This window comes from Malaclemys terrapin, chromosome 10, assembly GCF_027887155.1.
Source record: "Malaclemys terrapin pileata isolate rMalTer1 chromosome 10, rMalTer1.hap1, whole genome shotgun sequence".
NCBI lineage: Eukaryota > Metazoa > Chordata > Testudines > Emydidae > Malaclemys > Malaclemys terrapin.
The window spans coordinates 23,965,227-23,986,524 of NC_071514.1; the positions used below are offsets into that span (position 1 = coordinate 23,965,227).

The 21,298-nt window shown below is 40.2% G+C and overlaps 1 protein-coding gene across 2 annotated transcripts in view; it reads right to left on the reverse strand.

Moving 5' to 3' along the window:
• Positions 1 to 653: 653 nt before the first annotated feature.
• The window catches only part of WDR72 (WD repeat domain 72), a 214,804-nt gene continuing 194,159 nt past the window's right edge, over positions 654 to 21,298 (reverse strand). For both annotated transcript variants that reach the window (XM_054042143.1, XM_054042142.1), the window contains 2 exons: positions 7,893 to 7,997; positions 654 to 1,306 (listed from right to left, as the gene is read on the reverse strand). In XM_054042143.1, the coding sequence (XP_053898118.1) occupies positions 1,251 to 1,306; positions 7,893 to 7,997 (161 nt within the window). In that variant the 3' untranslated portion in view covers positions 654 to 1,250. The remainder of the gene's footprint in view (positions 1,307 to 7,892; positions 7,998 to 21,298) is intronic.

The following is a 21,298-nucleotide window of genomic DNA, read 5'->3' on the forward strand; positions in this document are numbered from 1 at the left end:
AAGCATCACTATCCACAGAAGCAAAATATCAAGACTTGGGCTTCTGCTTATAGAAATAAGAGACTGCCATTAAGACTAGAAGGTGGTGAAGGCAAGAATGAGGCCTCACTCACATGCTCCCACTCACATTTTGGATTACTGGCTGCCATCTGTGAAATTGCATATTATGTATTTTGCTAGGGGTAGTTATAAATTAATCATGTTTTACTTTCTCATTTGTATTTCTGCTTTTATCATAAACACTGAGAGGTAGATTAACCATGGATTTATCTCAGGTGACAATATGGGTCATATCCTGCTTTCAATTACACCTGTGTAAATCTGGAATAAAGTCTAGTGAGGTCAGTGAAGTTACTCCAGAATAAGTGAGCAGAATGTGGCCCACATAGCACAAGATCTAGACAAGACTCAAGCATGTAAGCGTGTGAAGTCTGTGTTTTATCTATATCTGCACTGCAAATACATATTGAAATTCCACATTCTGAGGAATGTGAACAGCACCTCTACTCACTGCACCATTTCAACAGGGATTGCTATGGGTAGCTTTCTCCAAATGTCATATTGACATTGACATGTACACACAATTTTTTCCCCTAAAATTGATATTTGCAGAATCACTTACCTACAATGCAATCACACACATTAATTTTTAATTTTCAGTTTAATTAAATGCTTACATTTTTTTCTTTAAATTCAGGCAAACATTGATGCACAAGTTGTTTTAAATATATTTGGTCTTCCCCACATTTAAATGTTATCAGTAATAAACGTAGTTTAGTAACAAGACAGAGAACATATAACATTAATTTAAATCTTCAAATTTATGTCAAGTGTAATATTTACCAAACAGATTTACCATAATACTTCTAAAGTGAATTTTACTAATAATGACAAAATGTCTCTGTCTTGAGATTGGGAGTCATTCCTTCTGTTAGTGGAAAAACATCTCAAGAACAAGGAATCATGTAATGTTGCATATGTTAACAAAAATCTAGATTATATTCAATCAATGTGACTCTACTGAAGGGCTGTCATTGTACATGGAACCAATAACTGAGAAGAGAAAAGCAGATATGAAAGAAATTTTTGAAAATTAATTCTGAAAGGTATAGTGATAAATAACATACATTGAATATTTCTTGTATCAAAACACAGTAAAGAATATCTGTTCCCCTATGAAAGAGTCCTGTATTTTCAGTTCTTCTGCTGTACTTGACCACCTTCTAGTTCCATTGAATGAACAGGCTTATCTAACACACCTTGCAGGAACACACCTTGGATATCCAAGGATGCTGTTTCATCTCATCTGGAAAACAAATGTATTCATTTGACTTTGGAACATTCTGTGGTGTGATTAATAGGCACGGTTTCACTTGTTTAAAAGAGTTTGTGATAAATCACTTTATAAAATGATAAAAACCCTCAACACTCTTGTAGTGAAATTAAGCTATGCATCAACATTATGCTAGTATTCAAGTATACCGCAATCTACAACCACAAAATATTTTACCCCCTCAAAGAGCAGACATCACAAAAAGCAACATAGAAATCAAATTGGCTTGAGAGCGCATATGTATCTTCTCAAAGCAATTCAACACAAATTTTCTTTAGATGTGCAAAACTTCCCAATTTTGGAAGGAGACAGCTAATTCTTTTTAAATGCTAACAGATGATTGCATTTGCACTTCACTTGCAGACGGAATGCATGCATTCTCTCAACTGGACTCACAGAATAAGTGGAAATAAGAGTAATAGTGATTTATACTATTCAGGTATGACATCTTAGTCCTGTCACAATTTATCAAGAGTCTCCCAGAAATGGGAATTAGTCAATCAATCCAATTTTTAGTCGCATGAATTTTCCTAGCTGATGTATGATAATACTTATAGCCTAAATTTAAAATATTGCTTGTACTAGGTATTTTATAAGCCACTGTTTAAGTGGATGCAATGAAGAGATAAGGTAAGAATAGAGAGGGAGAGATAAAAGCAGTCAATTCTTTTGCAGTCCTAATAATTACAGCCAAAAATCCAGGAGATTAGATTCCTTAAAAGTAGATATCAATTTATATTTGTATAGATATAAAACATTTTTTCATACCACACTATGCAGTCTTCTTGATTTACTCCCTAATTTCATGTGGAAAAAAATAGAATAATAATTTGATACTTTGAAACTGAATTCTAAATGGCACATGGTATATTTTAATACTATCATACAGTTACTATGATAAAATGTTTATAAAGTTTTATTTAACACAGACCATGACCAGTATGTGTTATCTGTGGTTATGATTAATGGGTTGTCCATACATTCCACATTCTTTCTGCTTCATGCATCATCAGCAATTGCTAACATTCCATTCCTGAATCCGTCCTTGTTTACTGTTACCTATTTTTTGCTGTGATATTGGTACCTGAGCCAGAAAAAGGAAAAAATAGCCTTAATTTTTCATAAGGTGCTCCACAGTTGTAAAATTTAATGGAAAAACCTCGATTTGAGTATCAAGTTCCAACAAACGGGATATTGATCTACAGCTATAAGTGGTACTGCATTGATCTACATAACATACCTTAGAGTTGCATTCACTGGAGTGTTAATCAGGTATTCTAAAGGGTGATTATAACCAGTCTCTTAACAACACAGTCACTCTCAGTGCTGCATATTCATGGCTCTCAGGTGCACTTGGCCAATTGAATCTTTCCTTTTTGATTTATTTTCCCACCTAGTGTAGTGCTATATCTCACAAATGAAATCTCAGGGAGTGCCACAGATTGTTGTCCCCCACATTTGTGCTCAGGATTTTCTGGTACATGAAACTAAGCAAGGTGTGAAACTATAGGGATTTTTCACTAGTGTCTGAAATACAAGCAGAATTTTATTCTGGTCAGGCTGGTTAGAGAATGAGGGGCAAAATATTTAGAAGCAATGTTTTCAGTGTGAAGTGACAGGAGGGATTTAAGATGCACAAATGAATGTTCTTGGCTTAACCAAAGAGGTACTGACAGACTTTTGAAGGCCATCACATAGGGTCCCACTCTCCTTTAAACAGCAAAGACCCACTCTGAAGGGGAAAACTCACAGCCAGTGCTGCCTAGTGGTCAGGCAAGGGTATGGCAGATTGTCTTCCTCCTGGGCACTCCGCTTTCTCACTACACCTCTTCCCTAAGGTGGTCTGTCCTTTCAGCAACTCAGCCCTCTGGCCAGGACACACATTCAAGTCCACCCCCTTCTGGGCACATATAAAGACTCCAATAATGTGGAAGTCTTCAGAAATTAGCAAGGGCTTCTCCCTTGAGACAGGGTCTTGGGGGCTGGACTCAGGGACCTTTGGGGCCTTCCCCAACTACATTCCCTGCTGAGGGACAGACATCTATCACTGTCACCTCTTTAGGTGCTGGTAGGGGAGCCTGGTCCCACCCTCTACCACACTCCAATCCTGGGCCCAGTGGTAGGCAGCTAAGCCCTGCGCTTGGAGGTGCTATGCAGCTGCCTCTCTGGATCACTTCCTACCAGTACCTCCTCTTCCCACAGGATAAAGTAAATAACTGAATATACAAACTAAGTTTCTAACCTTCAGAAGTCACCAGTCCCTCTTTTGCACGCTTGGCCAAGTCAGTATCACCAGGCCTCAGGCAGCAGGAGCTCCTGTGGGACTTCCTTCCCAGGAATTCAGAGTGCACATCACTGCCTGTAACTGAGCTACTCTGCTTCCCTTGTTAAGCTCTTCCTCCAGCTTGTGCAGGCCTTGAGGGTGTGGTGGGGCAGGGCTGCTTGGGCCCACAGGGCCTCCTTAATCCCGTTGTCTCCTGCATGGTGTTTGTATACTCCATTACACCCACACAGGGGAGAAAATGCTCTGCTAGTTTCAACCTCCAGCTTCTTACTCACTCTTCCATTGGAGGAGCGTGATGTGTCCTCACTACCACTGGAAATACCTGGGTTTCTACCTGCTTACCTGATGAATATGGCAAGATTTGTGCTGGGAGGTCCAAAGTAGGCAAGGGACATTTATGCCAATGTGCATTGACTATGTTCTTCCTCCTGGCCCCACTTGCTCTCATCTATCCCTAGACAACACTGGTCCTGCATGAGACAGGCTTTCAGGGGCTCCCATTACTGGGTCTGTGCTAAAGGACAGCACAGAAGGCAAAGAAATCTCAGGCTGCATTAACTTGTGCTGCTTTCTCTCCATGTTTCAGTGGGTAAAATTCAAAGAATCTTTGTCTGGTCCCCTCCAATTCCATGGAGCTAGATCCCCATAATGCTCCCAAGAGACTTCTGCATGGGTGGTGGGGAAAGTATGCCTGCAACGATACTCCTCCCTGGACAGGAAAGGTACCTAAGCTCCCTATAAGAGGAAGCATGGTCTAGTGCTCCGGAGTAGGAGTCAGGACATCTGGGTTCTATTCCCAGCTCTGCCACAGACTTGATGCATTAGCTTGGGCAAGTCACTTAACACCTCTGTGTTGCAGTTTCCCAACCTGGAAGATGTGGTGGTAACCCCTACCTCACCGGGACATTGCGAGGATCAGTTAATATTTGTAAAGTGTTTTGATATGCCTAGATAACCAGTTCTCTAACACAGTGTTGACATTATTTGATTATGGTGTTACAGGCCAAAGCAGGGACAAGTTTAAAGAGCCATGGCTTTGCATGTTAGAGAGAAGTAGTCCTCAGCATGTAGGGAAGTGGCAGACACAAACCTAGTATTAGACATCTGAGATAGAAGAAGCATTTTTTCTGTGTGAGGGCTGATACAAACATGAGCCACTATCTCAGGTAATGGCATCTTGTAGGTACATGCAAGAGAGCAACTAAAATCCAGTTTGCCCAGGCAAGAAACCCTAGTCTGATATTTATCTGTGTCTGGTGCAGGTGAAAAATGTTTACTAATGAATTATCCAAGAGGAAAGTGCAGGCTGAGGGGTTCTATTACCTGTCAGAGACTAGTCATACCATATTATGAACACTGAAAATTATAGGTAAATCCCAGATTATTTTCTTGGCTTGTCTAATGGATTCCTGCTATTCACCTGGGTATATGCCCTTTTCTGTGATTGCTTGAGGCCAAATTTGCAGCAGTGGGAGGGAGTGTATTAACCCATACTGGTTCCAATAAATATAGTAAAGTACCTTTCTAAGAATACTTATAGAGCTCTTTGAAGATGCACTGTAGTACTTTCACCCTAACGTCATCAAAAGAGACGGTAAAGTCAATATACTCCTTACTGGTGTTTCTGTAGGAAATGCAGCACATGACAAAGTACTGTAAGCAAAATGCAAACTACCCTGCAAACATATATAGGTCACTTTTTAATAACAGCTTAGGTGGAGCTTCTAAGTTTTCCCTGGCTTTGAATTCATGGGACACAGATTCTGAAGTTGTAGGTTTCATCAAGTTAAATGCTGACATCCTTCATGCTCTCAAATAGTAAAATATGCTACAAAGTAAAAACATGTGACAAAGACTAAAGAAAATAGTACCCAACTAAATGTTATGTTACTGTTTTAATGTTTGCCTACAAAAAGTAAGTGGTAAGCTTCAAGCATTCTATCACCAAAATCTTTCTTTTCAAACAAACGCTTCTGTCAGAAGTGTCTTAATTTCTTATCACAGAATTTCATCCACACAAGGAGCAATAAATAATTCATGTTGCTGGCTCTTTGTTGTGTGTCCCTGAACTGCACAGAGCTGGAAGGCTGACAGCTGTGTCAGGACAAGCACCAAAGATCTGACATGACAAGTGACTAACAAGTTTCTTTCAGTCTATAGTGAAAGAAGACAATGGCACAAAGTGCAAAAACGAAATCCTGAAACAAAATGAAACTGTTTCTTTCTCTTTACCTAAGTGTTTGCTATGAGCTTATTTCCGACCCATAACCTCTGGTCATTTTATAGTACTGCCCAGCCCCCTTTACTCCTCACAGTCGCCTGGCCATTTACGCCTGTCCACGGATCAATATGAGCAATTCTTGGAGAAATACGATGTCTCCATGACAACCAAGCCACAAATTCTCAGTGGAAAGCAGTGAGACCAGTAGTGAAATCTCCAGAGATTTTCAGACCTACAAGGCAAGATGTCTTAAAATGCAGGAATGGGCAGAGAGAAAAGCCAGAGTAATTCATTGTTTATTAGCAGTTTAATGATGTCAGATGGACAGAATGAAACTCAGTTTTTAAGTTTAGATTCTTTCTCAACACACATTTTTCCCAATCAATATTCACCGCTGGACAGTTTTACATCCTTTTCTTTATTTCACACCCACATATGGTATGCAGAACTATATATTCTACACTCCCATCCAGTGCCAGGCACATTCAGTCACCCAAAACAACTTAAAGGAAGGTTAAAATTAATACATATCATCTTTAGGCAGAGGGAGTCCTAAATTAATTCTCACCTGAACCAGTTATGACTATTAACCTTTAATTAATTCTTTCTAACTTCTGTCCAAAACAGATAAAAAATGAGGCTGTACATTTGTTATCTGTAACAGTTCTAGAAAGGTTTATAGACAGTTCCTGAAGGGCATAAGCCTTAAAGTATGGTACCATCAATGGTTTGGTATAACTGAAGTACGGAATTAAATGTGTTTCCTAACCCTGGTACCTTTTATTTTTAAATCCAATGCTGCATTTTGCTGCGAAGTAGTGAGATCAAGCCAAAATGGTTTGAAAATAGGTGCAGATTTACAATTCACTGATTTCACTTATTCTAATATATACCATTGCTCATTTCTGTGGAAAAGATGAAAAGGAAATGTAGTTCAAATCAGGTACATGACAGCAGTTCAACTCCCAAGGAATCTTGAAGGAGTGGAGTGCACTGAAATATAATCCCATAGCCATGGGTCCTATCTGGGTTCTGAGATGACTTAGGGGACCTGACATGGATTTCAGACTGCACCCTTTCACTGAAAATTAAATCTCAGCAGAGCTCCTTGGGGAAGGATCAGGGGACTGTTGGCAGCTGCCCCCTGTCAGTGCAGGCTGCAAGATTTGGAAATCTCTTAACTAAGCTGACAGGCCGCAGAGAGGATGAATCAAAAATATGATACACGGATCAGCACACAAAGATGCAAGAGGGTACACAGAAACCAGATAAAGCAGGAAAGGAAAATATCAAGTGAAAAAAAGATGTTTAACTCTTTCACTAAGGAATACTGTGTACATGTTACGTACACGCTGGTATGTGGGCCAGACCCACACCTTGCTTACCTTTTTTAAAATTTAATCACACACTATGTTTTTAATCAGACACAATTAGATGCACTTTACATTTAATTGCTCTCCCTTCAGATTCAATTAATAAGATTATTACATATACCATACATAGAGAAATAAGCAACATTAAGACAAATCCCATAGCCACTAGAAGGGGATGCAGCTTATGTACATCACTGCAATTAATAATTTCAATGTTAAAAATCATTAATTGAAATAACTACTGTGAGTTGATTTGAAAAAGGAATCAGGTTATAACACTGTCAATTTGCTTTTCTCCAGACCTATAGCATCCGAACGGCTGCTTTATATTCAGCTATAGTAGGGACAATCCTTCTAATTTTTCATAATCTTACTCTACCTTCAAAGGGTCAGACACTGTACATATATTAACTAAGCAGTTTAGTCCAAAACTAATTATAATGAACTAGTAGTGTCAGTTTTCTTTTTGGTCATAAAGCCTTTATCCTTTCTAGGACTTGAATGCTTGATGAAAGAGGAAAGGATAACAGCTCCACACTATGACCCCAGGAGGTGACCATTAATTTGACATTGCAGCTGCTAAAAAGGAAGCAGCATTACAATGTGCTTTATTTGATTGGCTCAAAAGCTGTGTCATATTTATCATTTGATACTTGGGGACTATCTTTAAAGGGCTCTCACCTGGACTCTCAGACTCTTCCATGACACATCGGTCAGGCATACACTCAACTCCTTGGAAGTTTGCCGAGTTTGAGCAGCTGTCATGCTTGCCCACGCTGACTGCAGCTATAAAGAAGGAAAAATAGGATAGAAACTTGTAATATATTCACAAATAAAACACTTTTCTTCGTTGTTACAGTTCTTTCAACACTGTGGTCATTTTTTGCAAACAAATAAATTAAAAAAATAAAATGGAACCTCTTAAATATTTATTAGCAGGCACATAACAGTTAAACTCTATAGATGTGACTTTTTTGGGAGAGAAGTTTGAGGGATCAGCTTAAATGTGATCCCTTATTCGTTTTCCTTGCATAAGCCTGAAACAATTAAGTAAATTAGTAGCCCAACATAATGCTTCCTTCCTCCACCAAAAGAAACCGATAAATGGAGTAAACAATCAATTAGAGGGTCTTGTAAATATTGGAGTCACACACTGGAGAGTGGAATTGTGTTTTATTTTGGTCTACATTAATATATATTTTTAAATGTGCTACATAAGACACCTCAAATGTGATGCTGTTATTTTACAATATTTATATTGTAACAGCATAAAAAAGAGACTGAATTGTGGTTTGGAGATTATCTAATTAGGAAAACATGTCTTTTTTTTATCTAACTGGTGAACATTTGTGATTCTGAAGATAAGAAAATACACTCAATGAGATCTGAATTTTAAAATTTATATACAATTTACCCTGCATATTCACATAGCTCCAATGAAAGTTTTCCTATACAGCAAATAAACAAGAACTCTGCCCAGACAGTCACTGTCTTTGTCACAGCAAGTAAATGTTTCTGTTTCATCTCTGCCTGAAGCCTTTGCTGATCAGAAAACATACATTACATTGGTAATAAAGGTTAATTACATAGTTAATGTAAAACTGTTCCACATTATTTCATGGAACATACAGTTAAGGCTTGATCTAAGTCCTTCTGAAGTCCTCAGACCTTACCTTCATTGGTAACACTAGTAACTGCACTTGAATTTTTTCTTAATTGTATAACTAACTTAGGTCCTAATCCTGCAAATTGATTAATGCAGGTTGATCCTTGCACCTGCATGCAGCCCCAAAGTAGGGGTTCTTCACAGACACCCTTAGGATCAGTTTTCAGGATCAGCGTTGTGGTCATGACTGTGTGCCAGTCACCTTTTGCTGAATTTTGCAAGGTGAGTATGTGATATAAGAAGAGAATCCTCTCCAGGTAAACTTCAATGGATAGTACCCAACATTAAAAGAAATCAGGTTTCTGCTCATTTCAAAAGAAACTGGTCCACATGAGATACATGGACCCCCTTTTTTTCCCTGTGCTTGCACAGCACCTAGCATAATGGGGTCCTGGTCCCTGAATGGGACTCCTAACTGCTGCAATGATACAAATAATTAAGAATAATAATGACCATACTGATGCCCGGCATTTTCCATCAGTCTTTTGGACTTTTGGACCCAATCCTGCAATCAGCTCTATTAGAATGGACCTCTGCATCCACATGGAGCCCAACGTAAGCCAAGAGTGCTCTAGATCCAACTGCAGGATTGGGGCCTTAAGTAAATAATATAATAATGAAATATGTGATAATAATATAAAACCTTTCACCTGAAAAAAATCAACTCTCTCAATGAACTGAACGTCTGGGGCTGCGCCAAGATAGCAACCAATCCGTGTACAGCAACTTGCACAATGAAGAAGGGGCCAAGGACACCAGGAAAACTTCTAATCTTACAAAAGGGTCTGTGGAATTATTAACATCCACACAAAGAAGAACTTTGTTTTTTCAGGTCCTTCTGAAAAAGCCGACACAATAAACTGCATGGAACCCAGTGTATCTATATTAGAGAGTAAAGAAAGGGCCGAGTCAACTCTGAAGGGGAAGAACAATCAATAATGAATAATGAATTGTTCACACAATGTCTTGTACACATGCAACAGAGGTAATTTGCAGGGGGGTGGGGGAGAATTCACCCCTGTGCAGAGAGGGCCAGAGTCAGGTCTATGCATCACGTCAGTCTTACTTAAGATCCCAAACTAAAGGGAGTGTAGGCCACTATCTAGCCCTCTGAACAGGTCTAAACACCAATTGTCAAACAATCGCAAGAACAAAAAGCTCTTTCAGTGGATATTCAAAATAGCAAATTGGATAGAGGTACAAATTGTCAAACCATTCTGAATTCATGCAAAAGTTCATAGATGCTTTTTTTTTGCAGTATTAAACCGGCATGAATTCTGACTGAAATGCATAATTTCCCCCAGAAACATTGTGCCAAAACCTGTATTTTACTGGCATATATTTTAAAAATTCCAAATTTCCACGTTTTGACAACATTGCTAATTACTTGAAATGGAAGCATTAGCTTTTTGATGCTTTTGTCTTAAGCATCTTTTCATGAAGTAAGAAATAAAGGAGTATAATGATAAACTGTTGCCCTGGAATACATTTTTTCCAAGGCAAAATGCATGTTTTGTTTTGTTATCCTAAACATGTACGTGTTTTTCAAATCCATTAATTGGGAATAGAGCAAGTAGTTGTGAAGAGAGGATTCCTTAAACTGTCCAGAAGAAATATTTGTTCAGAAAAAAATAATCAGAAATTTAAGCTTACATGCTGGATTTTGAAAGAAAAGTTTTTGTGCCCAAAGTAGTGGAGTGTTTTTCTAAAACAGCCCATCCTATTAAATATCCTGGACTCTATTGAGGCAAGTTATAGATTGGTTTGACAAGGTGGGTGAGATAACTTTTGTTGGACCAACTTCTGTTGGTAAGAGAGACGAGCTTTCCAGCTTACATAGAGCTCTTCTTCAGGTCTGGGAAACTAAGGGTATGTCTACACAGCCGACATTAAAGCGCTGCCGGGCAGCGCTTTAACGTTGGCTGTGTAGCCACGTCTCCAGCGCTGTGAGACAGCTCTCCCTGCGCTGTAATAAAACTACCTCCAAGATGGAACAGCTACCAGTGCTGGGAGTGTGGCTCCCAGCGCTGTAGCACTGTCTACACCAGGGGTCCACAAAATTTGAGAAGTGGTGTGGCAAGTCTTCATTTATTTACTGTAATTTAAGGTTTTGCATGCCAGTAATACATTTTACATTTCTGGGGGCCGGCGGACGGAACCCCAGTCTGGCAGTGGGGGCGGCAGATGGAACCCCAGACTGGCAGCAGGCTGAGCTGCTCAGCCCGCTGCAGTCTGGGGTTCCGTCCACCGGCATGTGCCAGCCGGGGTCCCGGCCGCTGGAGTCCCGGCCGCCGGCCCCGCTCAGCCCGCTGCCAGACCTGTGTCTCTGTTCAATCCAGGACTTTTAGTGTCTAGCTAAATTATGAATTTAAGCTCCCAGGTTCGTCTTTTGTTGTGCAGTTTTTCTTCCTTTCCTCCTTATGACTGGAGGGGTGTTAACGGGCCACTTTACCTCGAGTGGTCCCTTGAAATATGTGTTAACTCCTTATGCTAAATAATTTGTTCCATCTTGTAGTTAGCTGTGACACTCTGACAGAGCATGTCTACACTACAAAACTAAATGGACCTAACTTATGTTGGCATACAGCCGCAACAGTAATTAAATCACTTGTGCATGTCTACATTTTGCTCCCTGTGTTGGTGGTGTGCGTCCCCACCAGGAGCGTTTGTACTGATTGTACTGTCAATGTGGGGCAATGCAGGATGGTTTCTGAAAGCCAGTAACAGTAGATGTAAGCAATGCAGTGTCTAACTACATTAACATTGACTCTACGCCTCTCATGGAGGTGGAGTTATTAAGTCAGCGTAGTGAGGCAGTAATGTTGGCAGGAGTGAAATTTTAGTGTAGACACTTACATAGTTAGGTCGGTATAAGCCTTGTGTCGATCTAACTGTAGTGTAAACCAGGCCTGAGTAAGAGTTCTGTGTAAGCTTGAAAGCTTGTCTCTCTCTCATCCACCGAAGTTGTTCCAGTAAAAGATATTACCTCACCCACCTTGTCTCTCTAATATCCTGGGACTGACATGACTACAACAAAACTGTATATATAGACTGGGTTGTTAGTTACATACATGTGATACATCTTAGATACATGTGAATCTGAAAGTTAGAGCTGCTCAGAAGAGCATAAGGAAAGTTTCAAATACAGAATATTGTGGTGACAAGGGAACCTCTCACAGCAACTGCCTCCCAGCAGAGAAAGAAAAAAATACTCCCCTCCCGCCCCCGCTTCTCAAAAAAGTCTAACAATGACCACTAATTCTGGCCCATCCTCAAATCCTAATGGGTTCCTGGTGCAGCTCTTGACTCTCCAGAAGGCAGGTGGGCTGTATTTTCACTTGGTAGTCTGCCTCAGATGATGTGTTACTAGTCCTCTAAGAAGCCACTTAGTGATCTAGGTTTTCCTTGGGTTTTGGCCCAGGCCTGCAGTGATTATTAGAGACTGACTTTGTATAATATTTCATCCAGATAAGACAATATCATTTCTGTGACAGAAAATACTGACTTATAGTTTAGCCCCAAATGTGATGTGATATTGAGTCACATTTCACACTTCTGAGTCACAGTTCCTTTGAAATTCCTCTTTGGGGAATTATACTGCAGGGGGAGGGGAGTATACGGTGTAGGGCGATTACCATACACTCTCATGTTCAGTCATCTCAGGTAGCCAAAACATAGGGGAGGTAAAGCCATGGCTTTCTTGGGGGGGAGAATATTGGTGTAGCAGTCCTTTTTCATTTTGTATATATGTGTTAGTCACTTGTGCAAATTAGGCCTGCAATTTTACAAATGTGTTTGCCTCGACAACTGTGTCCCTGCGTATGGAGAAATAGTAGCAGAATTTAAAATCATTTGAGATCAAAGTGAATAAACAAACATCAGTATTGCCAACCCCAAATATTCAAAAATTATGAGACCCAAAAATGAGATTAATTTAAAAATCTTGAGATTTTTTTAAAAATAAAATCAGTTCTTTTTATTTTTCTTCTGGTTTTTGAGCCTTTATCCTTAGCATTTTCAAGCATTCTTCCACATGCATCACTAGAATTTTTTTTTTTTTTTTTTTAAGAAAATTAAGACTCTTGTGGAATCTCATGACTCTCAAAGCTCTGGCTTTAAGAAAAACACCAATAACATGAGACTCTCAGGAAATTCATGAGAGTTGGCAACATTGCGAAGATAAAGGTAGATGAATAATCATAGTATGTAATTTAGAGTAATAATTTAAACGATACAATTACTGTGTGTACTGTATTACTTATAAAGAGTTTCAAATCTAATTCCTAAAAATCATTGTCACATAAGGAAGGTATTTATAAAAAAATCATTAAAAGGAGATCAAACAGCCTGCAGCGTTTGTGTATCTCTGCCTAGTCGGCGATAGAGCAGTACACAAATCTCGCCAGATAAAACTCAGATATACTCCACGGTACCCTCGTTAAATTACGTAATGTTAATATCAGAACTTTTTTTTTTAAATATCACATATTTTGTGCACAATTTGAAGTGGAATGTTCCTTACAAAAAATCTCCTAAAAGACAAATGAACAAATGGAATTGAAAAGTTAAAAATAAGAAAGGAACACTCTGGCCCAAATAAAGAGTGAAAGTCAGAACAGTATTATGTAACACTGGAGAAAGTGCAGCAAGTTAAAAATCTTACAACTGACACTATTTACCCTATTTCCCTGTCACAGGAAAAGAGGGTTTATTATAAAATATCAACAAACTGAAAAGATTATTAGTAAGGTTCTGGTACCTAAAAGGAACTATAATCTTTCCCACAACATTGATGGGACCTAGGTCATTTATTCTTCTTAGCATATGCGCAACGTGCCTGAGGTGGCATGTGACCAGGATTCATCACCGAATATGGTCCGCTGGTTGGATCATTAGCTTGCCCAGCTCGGGCTAGGTACTGACGGGGAGTGCGATGTGAACAATCTGATCCTCATTCACAGGAAGACCCCTTTGCCCTGCTTTGGCAGTATAAAGGGGCCTTAAAGTAGGTTTAAACTACATTTATGCCCACTCTAAAGCCACCTTACATTGCCAGAGTGGCATAAAGAGGCTTTAATGAAAATGAGGCTCAAAATCAACAGGGTCTGAGAGAAAGTTAGTAAACAAAGGGAGAGGTTTTGATAAAATAATTATAGTGATATTTTATTTCCACTCTTATTAGCTGTAATTTAAGTTACTACATGGATAGGACCAACATCAATTTAGCCACAAAACTGAACTAAGAATAAATGGACACATTCTGTAAATCGCACATAAAAACTTTGAGGTTCATGAGAGCTAGGGTTGCCAGGTGTCCGGTTTTCGACCTGGTCGAAAAGGGACCCTGGGGGCTCTCCATTCGGCGGCGCAGCGGGGCTAAGGCAGGCTCCCTACCTGGCTCCACACGGCTCCCCATAAGCGGCCAATGGGAGCTGCAGGGGCAGTGCCTGCGGGTGGAGGCAGCGCACGGAGCTGCCTGCCCACCCCTCCGCCTAGGAACTGAAGGACATGTGGGGCCCCCACCCCCTCCCGTGCCCCAACCCCCTGTCCCAGCCCTGAGCCCCTCCCACACCCAAACTCCCTCCCGGAGCCTGCACCTTGCATCCCCCAGCACCACAACTCCCTGCCCCAGCCCTGAGCCCTCTCCCAGAGCCCGCACCCCAAACCTCCTCTTGTTCCCCAACCCCATGCCCCAGCTCAGAACCCCCTCCTGCACTCCGAACCACTCGGACCCAGCCCGGAGCCCCTTCCTGCACTCCAACCCCCTCATCCCCAGCTCCACCCCAGAGCCCGCACCCCCAGCCAGAGCCCTCACCTCCTCCCCCCTGCACCTCAACCCCCTGCCCCAGCCCAGAGCCCCCTCCTCCACCCTGAACCCCTCATTTCTGGCCCCCTCCTAGAGCCCGCACCCCCAACCGAAGCTCTCATCCCCTCCTGCACCCCACACCCTACCCCAGCCCAGTGAAAATGAGAAAGTGAGTGAGAGTGGGGGAGAGTGAGTGACAGAGGGAGGAGGGATGGAGTGAGTGGGGGGGCGCGGCCTTGGCTCAGGGGGGGAAGGGGCGGTACCTCAGGGAAGGGTTGGGGCAAAGGTTTTCAGTTTTGTGCGATTAGAATGTTGGCAACCCTAATGAGAGCGACTAGAAAAATCTTCATTTTACAGGATCAAAACTTGCAAATTTTAATGAAAAAAAATATTTGCTATTTTTCAACATCCTAACAAGTGGTTACAATTTGTTTAGTGAAGTCAGCTGGCCATGACATCACATCAAAGGGCCCGCCAGGCAGGAAAGTGTCACAAACCTTAGTATGGAATCCAGATTTGATTGGCTTAGTGCCTTGAATAGCACAAGCATGAAGTATAATCCTTATTTGAATTGAACCTTTATGTAAATTCAAACTCACAAACTTAAATCACAAAAAAACAAAGTACTTCAAGACCCCATAGATACTTTGTGCGAAAGACACTTTTCAGTGATGAGCAGTGCTTTGGGGATATGCAGCAGGAATTAATCCCTGTCATTTCCATCTATCCTCAGTTTAAACTCTGAAAAGCCTTACTAGCCTCTGGTTGGAAACACCAGAGAGTGAAGTAAATATACCTTTGATCGCCATACAGATTCTCAAGATGGGATATGAAGAAGAAGAGGATTTTCATTGTATAGGTAAATAACCTGATCATGGTTTCATTTTGTTTTTTAATAAGGCTACGTGTATTAATGATTTAAAGAGAGATCATAAAAATCAGTGGAGAAATCTACAAGAAACTTGCCATCCTAGAACAAACTGGTGCAAAAACAAAAATTACCCTTCAGTCAAAAGAGAGGGAAGCTGGCCTATGGGACTAGAGAACTAAAAGATTTATAAATGATATTAAGTTTGAAACATAGGATACAGCAACCTAAATATGAGTAAAGTCTGTAGTTGACCAAAAAGGGGGGCGGGGAATGGGTTTCTTCAGTAAACAAGTTGAAAAAAACCTGTTAGATGACACTACTACAGGAATATGCAAGGACTACAACCTTTTACTATGCTGCACCTAGGAGGCCAGGTGCAAAGGTGGGGAACAAAAGCTAGTATCTTATCCTGAAATCCTATCTAATAGGTGTCAATCTCAAGAGAGAAGATTAATGCATGCCTCATAATATTAGTGAAAAACTGTACCAAATATCTGCAGCGTTCTACAAAATCATTTTGAAACAGGATATCCGCACAGCACAGCACAAACATCCTTATGCCATATGGTACTCCGTGCTGCACCTGTGGCAGGATGCAGAACTGTGGAAAATGGATTCATAAAAGTGGGAAAGGCATGGTTAAAAATGGGAAAGGCAGATAGCCACCTTCTGCCCCTCGAAACTGTACAGTGTTCCCATGTGGAGATGAGGGAGACATAACCAACTGGAGGGGCATTAGGGAGACATAGATCATGTCCCTGTATGATGTTGCACAAGTTTGTTCTAGGGATGGTGCAACATCAGTGACACCTCTGTACTTTGTGTACACTGCAGAGAAGGCAGCTGGATGCAGTTGTTGGAGGAACCAGACAAGAGCAGCAAAGCAGGGAAAGGAAACATACTGCAAGTGGTTTGGTGGCCTGGGAGGAGTGTAGATGGCTGGCCATCTGTGGGAAGTGGCCCTATTGTTCCTTTAGAATTAATGAGCCATATTATACAGGGGCCCTGCTTGGCCCCCAACTTCTTTCCCACAGAAACTGCACAGAGTCCTCCAGGTGTGCTCTCACTGAAGCTTTATTGCAAGTCCCCTTCACCAATATCACCACAGTTCCCCGTGCTCCCACCTATTTACAGAGGCCCTCTCAGCAGGAACTGATGGGAACAGAGGTCTCCCTACTCTGAGCCCTCTGTGTGACTAGCCTCAGCTAGCCCTGTTCCCCTCTTCTCCTCTCTCTATGTACTTCCTTCCTTTTCCTCTTTTTATCAGCCCGGGGCTGATGGGGCGAACTGAGTTCTTACCCCATCCAGCCCACTAGCCTGATTGAATCATTACACCCCAATCAGCTTCTCTGAGTGGGGGAGACACTAATTAGCTTCCACGTGACCAGAGTGCAGGGTCACATGCTCACTCCCTGCACTGTCACACATGTCCTTTGCTGTTTGATGCTGCAGCTGCTGCCACCTGCAGTACGATGTGGAAGAAGCAAAGATGATGGGTTTTTAGCAGGAATACCCTCTACGCTCACTTTTTTAGTCTGGAAGAGAGAATTGTGATAGGGTGTATAAACCCCGCACTGGTGTCAAAGGAGTTAAAGAGCTTCTGTGGACAGGGCTGGCCCTGACTCTCCAGCCTCTATAATTATGTCAGGGGCAGAGTAAAGGTGTAAAAGCAGGAAGTCCCAGATGATTGTTGGGCAGCTCTGGGGGAGAGCAGACAGCAGATCTACACTGAAACTCCTGTTTATGCAGACAAAGGTGCCCTCTGGGTTTTGCAGTGCCCAGACGGCAAGAGTGCCCATCAGTCACCCAAGAACCATGACAGGGATATGGACCGCTGGTTCAAAATTCATCTGAGTAACAGGAAATATCAGTTTTAGGCTAATTACTGAATTTTGGTGTCATTTTTAAAAAAAATTCACTGATTTATGTAGTTGCAATTTAACTGAGAGCAGCCAATTGTTATTTTACAGTAATTAAGTATCAGATTGGCACAGTTTTCATTACCCTTTTCTTAAAAAAAAAGGCAGATTAAAGAATTAATCTGTACAGTCCCTTAAATTAGGATTCTACAATAAATGTAGCAGCATACGGCAGTTGGTATCACTTTTAAATAAACTAGTATAGAATGAGTCCATCTGGAAACTAAGTGGAACTAAAGCAACAAAGTTAATAGCACTGAGCTAGGACAAACATCAGCAATTATACTGCAGGGCACAATCCTGAACTGGCAGAGAGAGAGAGACTCGAATAGATAATCTAATAGGCCTTTTTCCTTGTCTAATTTCTACAATTATGACCAAACATATTAAACAGTTGCGTAGTACTGGTCCTATCTCCTACTTCCCCAGAAAGTCTCTGTAAAAACCAGGCCAGGGGGAATCTCTGCTTACTAGCCATTAGTTCTTCCCATTTATGGATCACAAACTTGGCAATACAAGACTTAAGCCTTCCAAAATGAAATTATATCTTGACTGGGAGACAAAAATATTACATTTTAGCTGGTCCATAGAACGTAATACAGGTGAATCTGACATTGGCTTCCTAATGAGAGTGACAAGAAGGTATCCTAACACTTTGGAAAGGGATGATCGAATCTTGAACAGAGTAATATAAAAAATATTCATGGTATCAGACCTCAGCATTATGCGTTATCATTAACTTGGCCTCATACACTTAGAAATGCATAAATACTATACCTGGTGCAGCCAGGGTCACTTCACTTAGCAAGGACTCATTTATTGCCAATGACATGGCAGAAATATATGACTTCCCCTGCACGCAATGAAGTTATGGGCACATCAGGTGCACAGCCCACCCCACACTGAGTGAATGAAGACTGAAATGTAATGCAAATAGTATTTTTTCCTTCTAAAAGTACTACAGCAGATTTTAAATTTTTTATATATTTTAAAAAGCCATGTCTTTGAGGACAGCACTTTCCCGAGATGGTGAAACAGGAATTTTCTGTGATTCTTTCCTCAATATCTTTTGAAGTTTTATTCACCCAGAGGGACTTCCTTATTTCTCTCAACTAGATATACAAGCATGTAACGAATTATGCTCTCAAAGGATGTCCCATTTTTGTTTCATTAGTGCAATGAAACAGTCACTCAGTTTTTAAAGCAATTGACTTGAGCTTAGTTGTGATTTACACCAGTACCTGTACACATACTGTATATACTATAAATAATAAAACTCCTTACTAGTAAAATTTGTCTCTAGATTCTGCTATAGAAAATGGAATACTTTCACATAAAATCTTCCTCAGCATTTCTTGCAAAGCACTGCAGTACGAACATCACTGAACTTTGTAAAGGGGAAAAATAAAGGAAGATTATTTTAAGATGTAAACCCCCTTTAATTGTTTTTTATTATTATTATTAGACATTGTTTTTATTTCCTGGCTTCCTTTCCTTTCCTGCAAAAATTGTTAGTACAAGTTTTCACTAAATATGGTGCAGAATTAAATTACTCACTCTGTCCTTGTTTATATCTATCTCACTACTCCCCCCGCACCCAAAAGATCAATGAGAGGCAGTAGTAATCAACTTTTTATGGGAAGTGGAGGTACTAGTAGTTTTTAATTTTTGTTACTATATACAGCAATTGCTATGATTTTCATAATCAAGCAGAATTCCCATTCATTTCAGCATTGGAATCAAGGGGGAGATATTGTATGTGTAATTATCCATCAGCATATAAATACTTTTTGTAAAACAAACAAATAAACCAAAAGCCACTCATAACTTGACATTATAAAATATTAATATTGTCAAAATATTTCAGAAAATGATATACTTAGGATCCAGCACCTTACAATATGTATTAACTTGAGTCAAAACTTTTGTAGCCTAGATTCTATTTTATCCCATTGCTGCAGAAGAATCCTAATCACGCAGAAGACAAAGTGTTTGGTTTAAAAAACTGTATCATGACATTGAGTTATACTCCTTTGCACCGTGTAAACATTATAGTTTGCATACTCTTCCCTCCTTTTAATCTATGATCCTACAAGCTAAACTCATGGAAAACAAATGTGGGGAGACTGCCTTGATTAACCTCTCTTGGCCAGGTTATTATTATTTTGCATTATGGCCTTCAAGATGTATTACTGATAGGAAGGTAAAGCCAACAGCAGCACAGCATGAATCTGCTGAATGGCTCCTGTATGAAAGTGGAAGTACTTATTTCCCAGACATTTCTTTTATGTTCCCTACTGCTAAAATGTTATCTGACTTTAAAAGATGTTCAATCCTATTGTAAGTAATAAGTAAACTCAAGCACTATGGTACAGTATATTGAAGAGTTTCACTTGCCGGTCAAACAGGCATTATTCCAAGAAACTAATGTTGTATAGGACTGCTTCCTGGTGGCTGAGATCTCCGATTGGCAAAAGACAGTGGACTTTTCAGTCAGCAAGCTAGTTACCGATGGATGTGGCTCAAGGCTGACACACAGATTGACTGGTTCACACTAATTTACTTCACACAGATTCCATTTATCTCCTAGAAGATCCCCTGGCAGCAGCTTATAATGGCATATCCTAGGATGCCTGCCTGCATGCGTTTTTAAAGCGGCAGAGCTTGATGAATCTAAGTCCAGAAAACAGTTCACAGATTGAGGACTAGGTGCAATCAAAAAACATCAAGTAGCACAGCTGGGACTTGCTAGCTTGCTTGACTGGTTTGAGCAGCTGAGCATTAACTACGCTTGCTTTCCTGCTGGCAGCCCTGTGTCACTAGGACAAATCGGAGCACCACTAGAAAGAAAAAAAAAAAAAAAGAAAAGAAAGAAAAGAAAGAAAGAAAGAAAGAAAAGTATGGGATCACACAAAGTAATATGCACAGCTGAAGGAATAACTCATTGGAACATTTAACCTTTAATCTTTAAACAACTCCAGGATTCTAAACTAGCTAATACTCTATTTAGCAAGTTTTAAAGTTAAAATGTTGAGCAATTGCTTTTGGTTATTCAAACAGTACTTAAGCAAAAACCTGGAAGAAGCTGAAATAGTTTCCATTGATTTTTTTTCTCTTTTTAGACAAAACCATTTACAATCTGATAACACATGCACAGAGAATAACAGACACCAAAATACTGAATTTAACATTATAACAAAATGAGGTACAGGTCAATGAAATCCCCCAATCCCCGAAATATAGAATAATTGGCTTTAGTATATTCTGAGATTCCTAGAAGCAAAAAATTATAGAATATTATTTTTAAAATGACTGAAAATGTAGGTTTGCATTGCAGCTCACTAAATGCAGATGGACAGGAGATGATTCTTTAAAGAGCCTTGTCAGAAATCAAGCAAAAATTAATATTATTAGACAATAATATTTGACAGCAAATGCATTGCAGGAGACCCACATTTAGTACTGATGAGGTTAAAGACTTGGCTGTAGTGTTAGTTGATGAAAAAGTAGGATTAAGGCTTTAGTATGAGTCTTGACATGATCATGTTGTCTGCCTGCTGTCTTAAGCTTTGAAAAACAGCTGGGATCATCTTCTTATAAGCTCCAACTCAAAGATGTTTAAGCAGTTCCCAATCCAATTAAACAGAGGTAAATATAAGGAAGGGCCCTACTGAGTCCAATCATCTTATTTTTTAATGAAAAACAGCATAATTGCAGGTTACACAACTCCTTAATCTCACTTTAAACCTAATAGACTGCTGTCTTATATTGCACATGGCAGGCCCAGTTAGCCTAAGCTTTCTATATTGGTGTGCTTAATTTTTG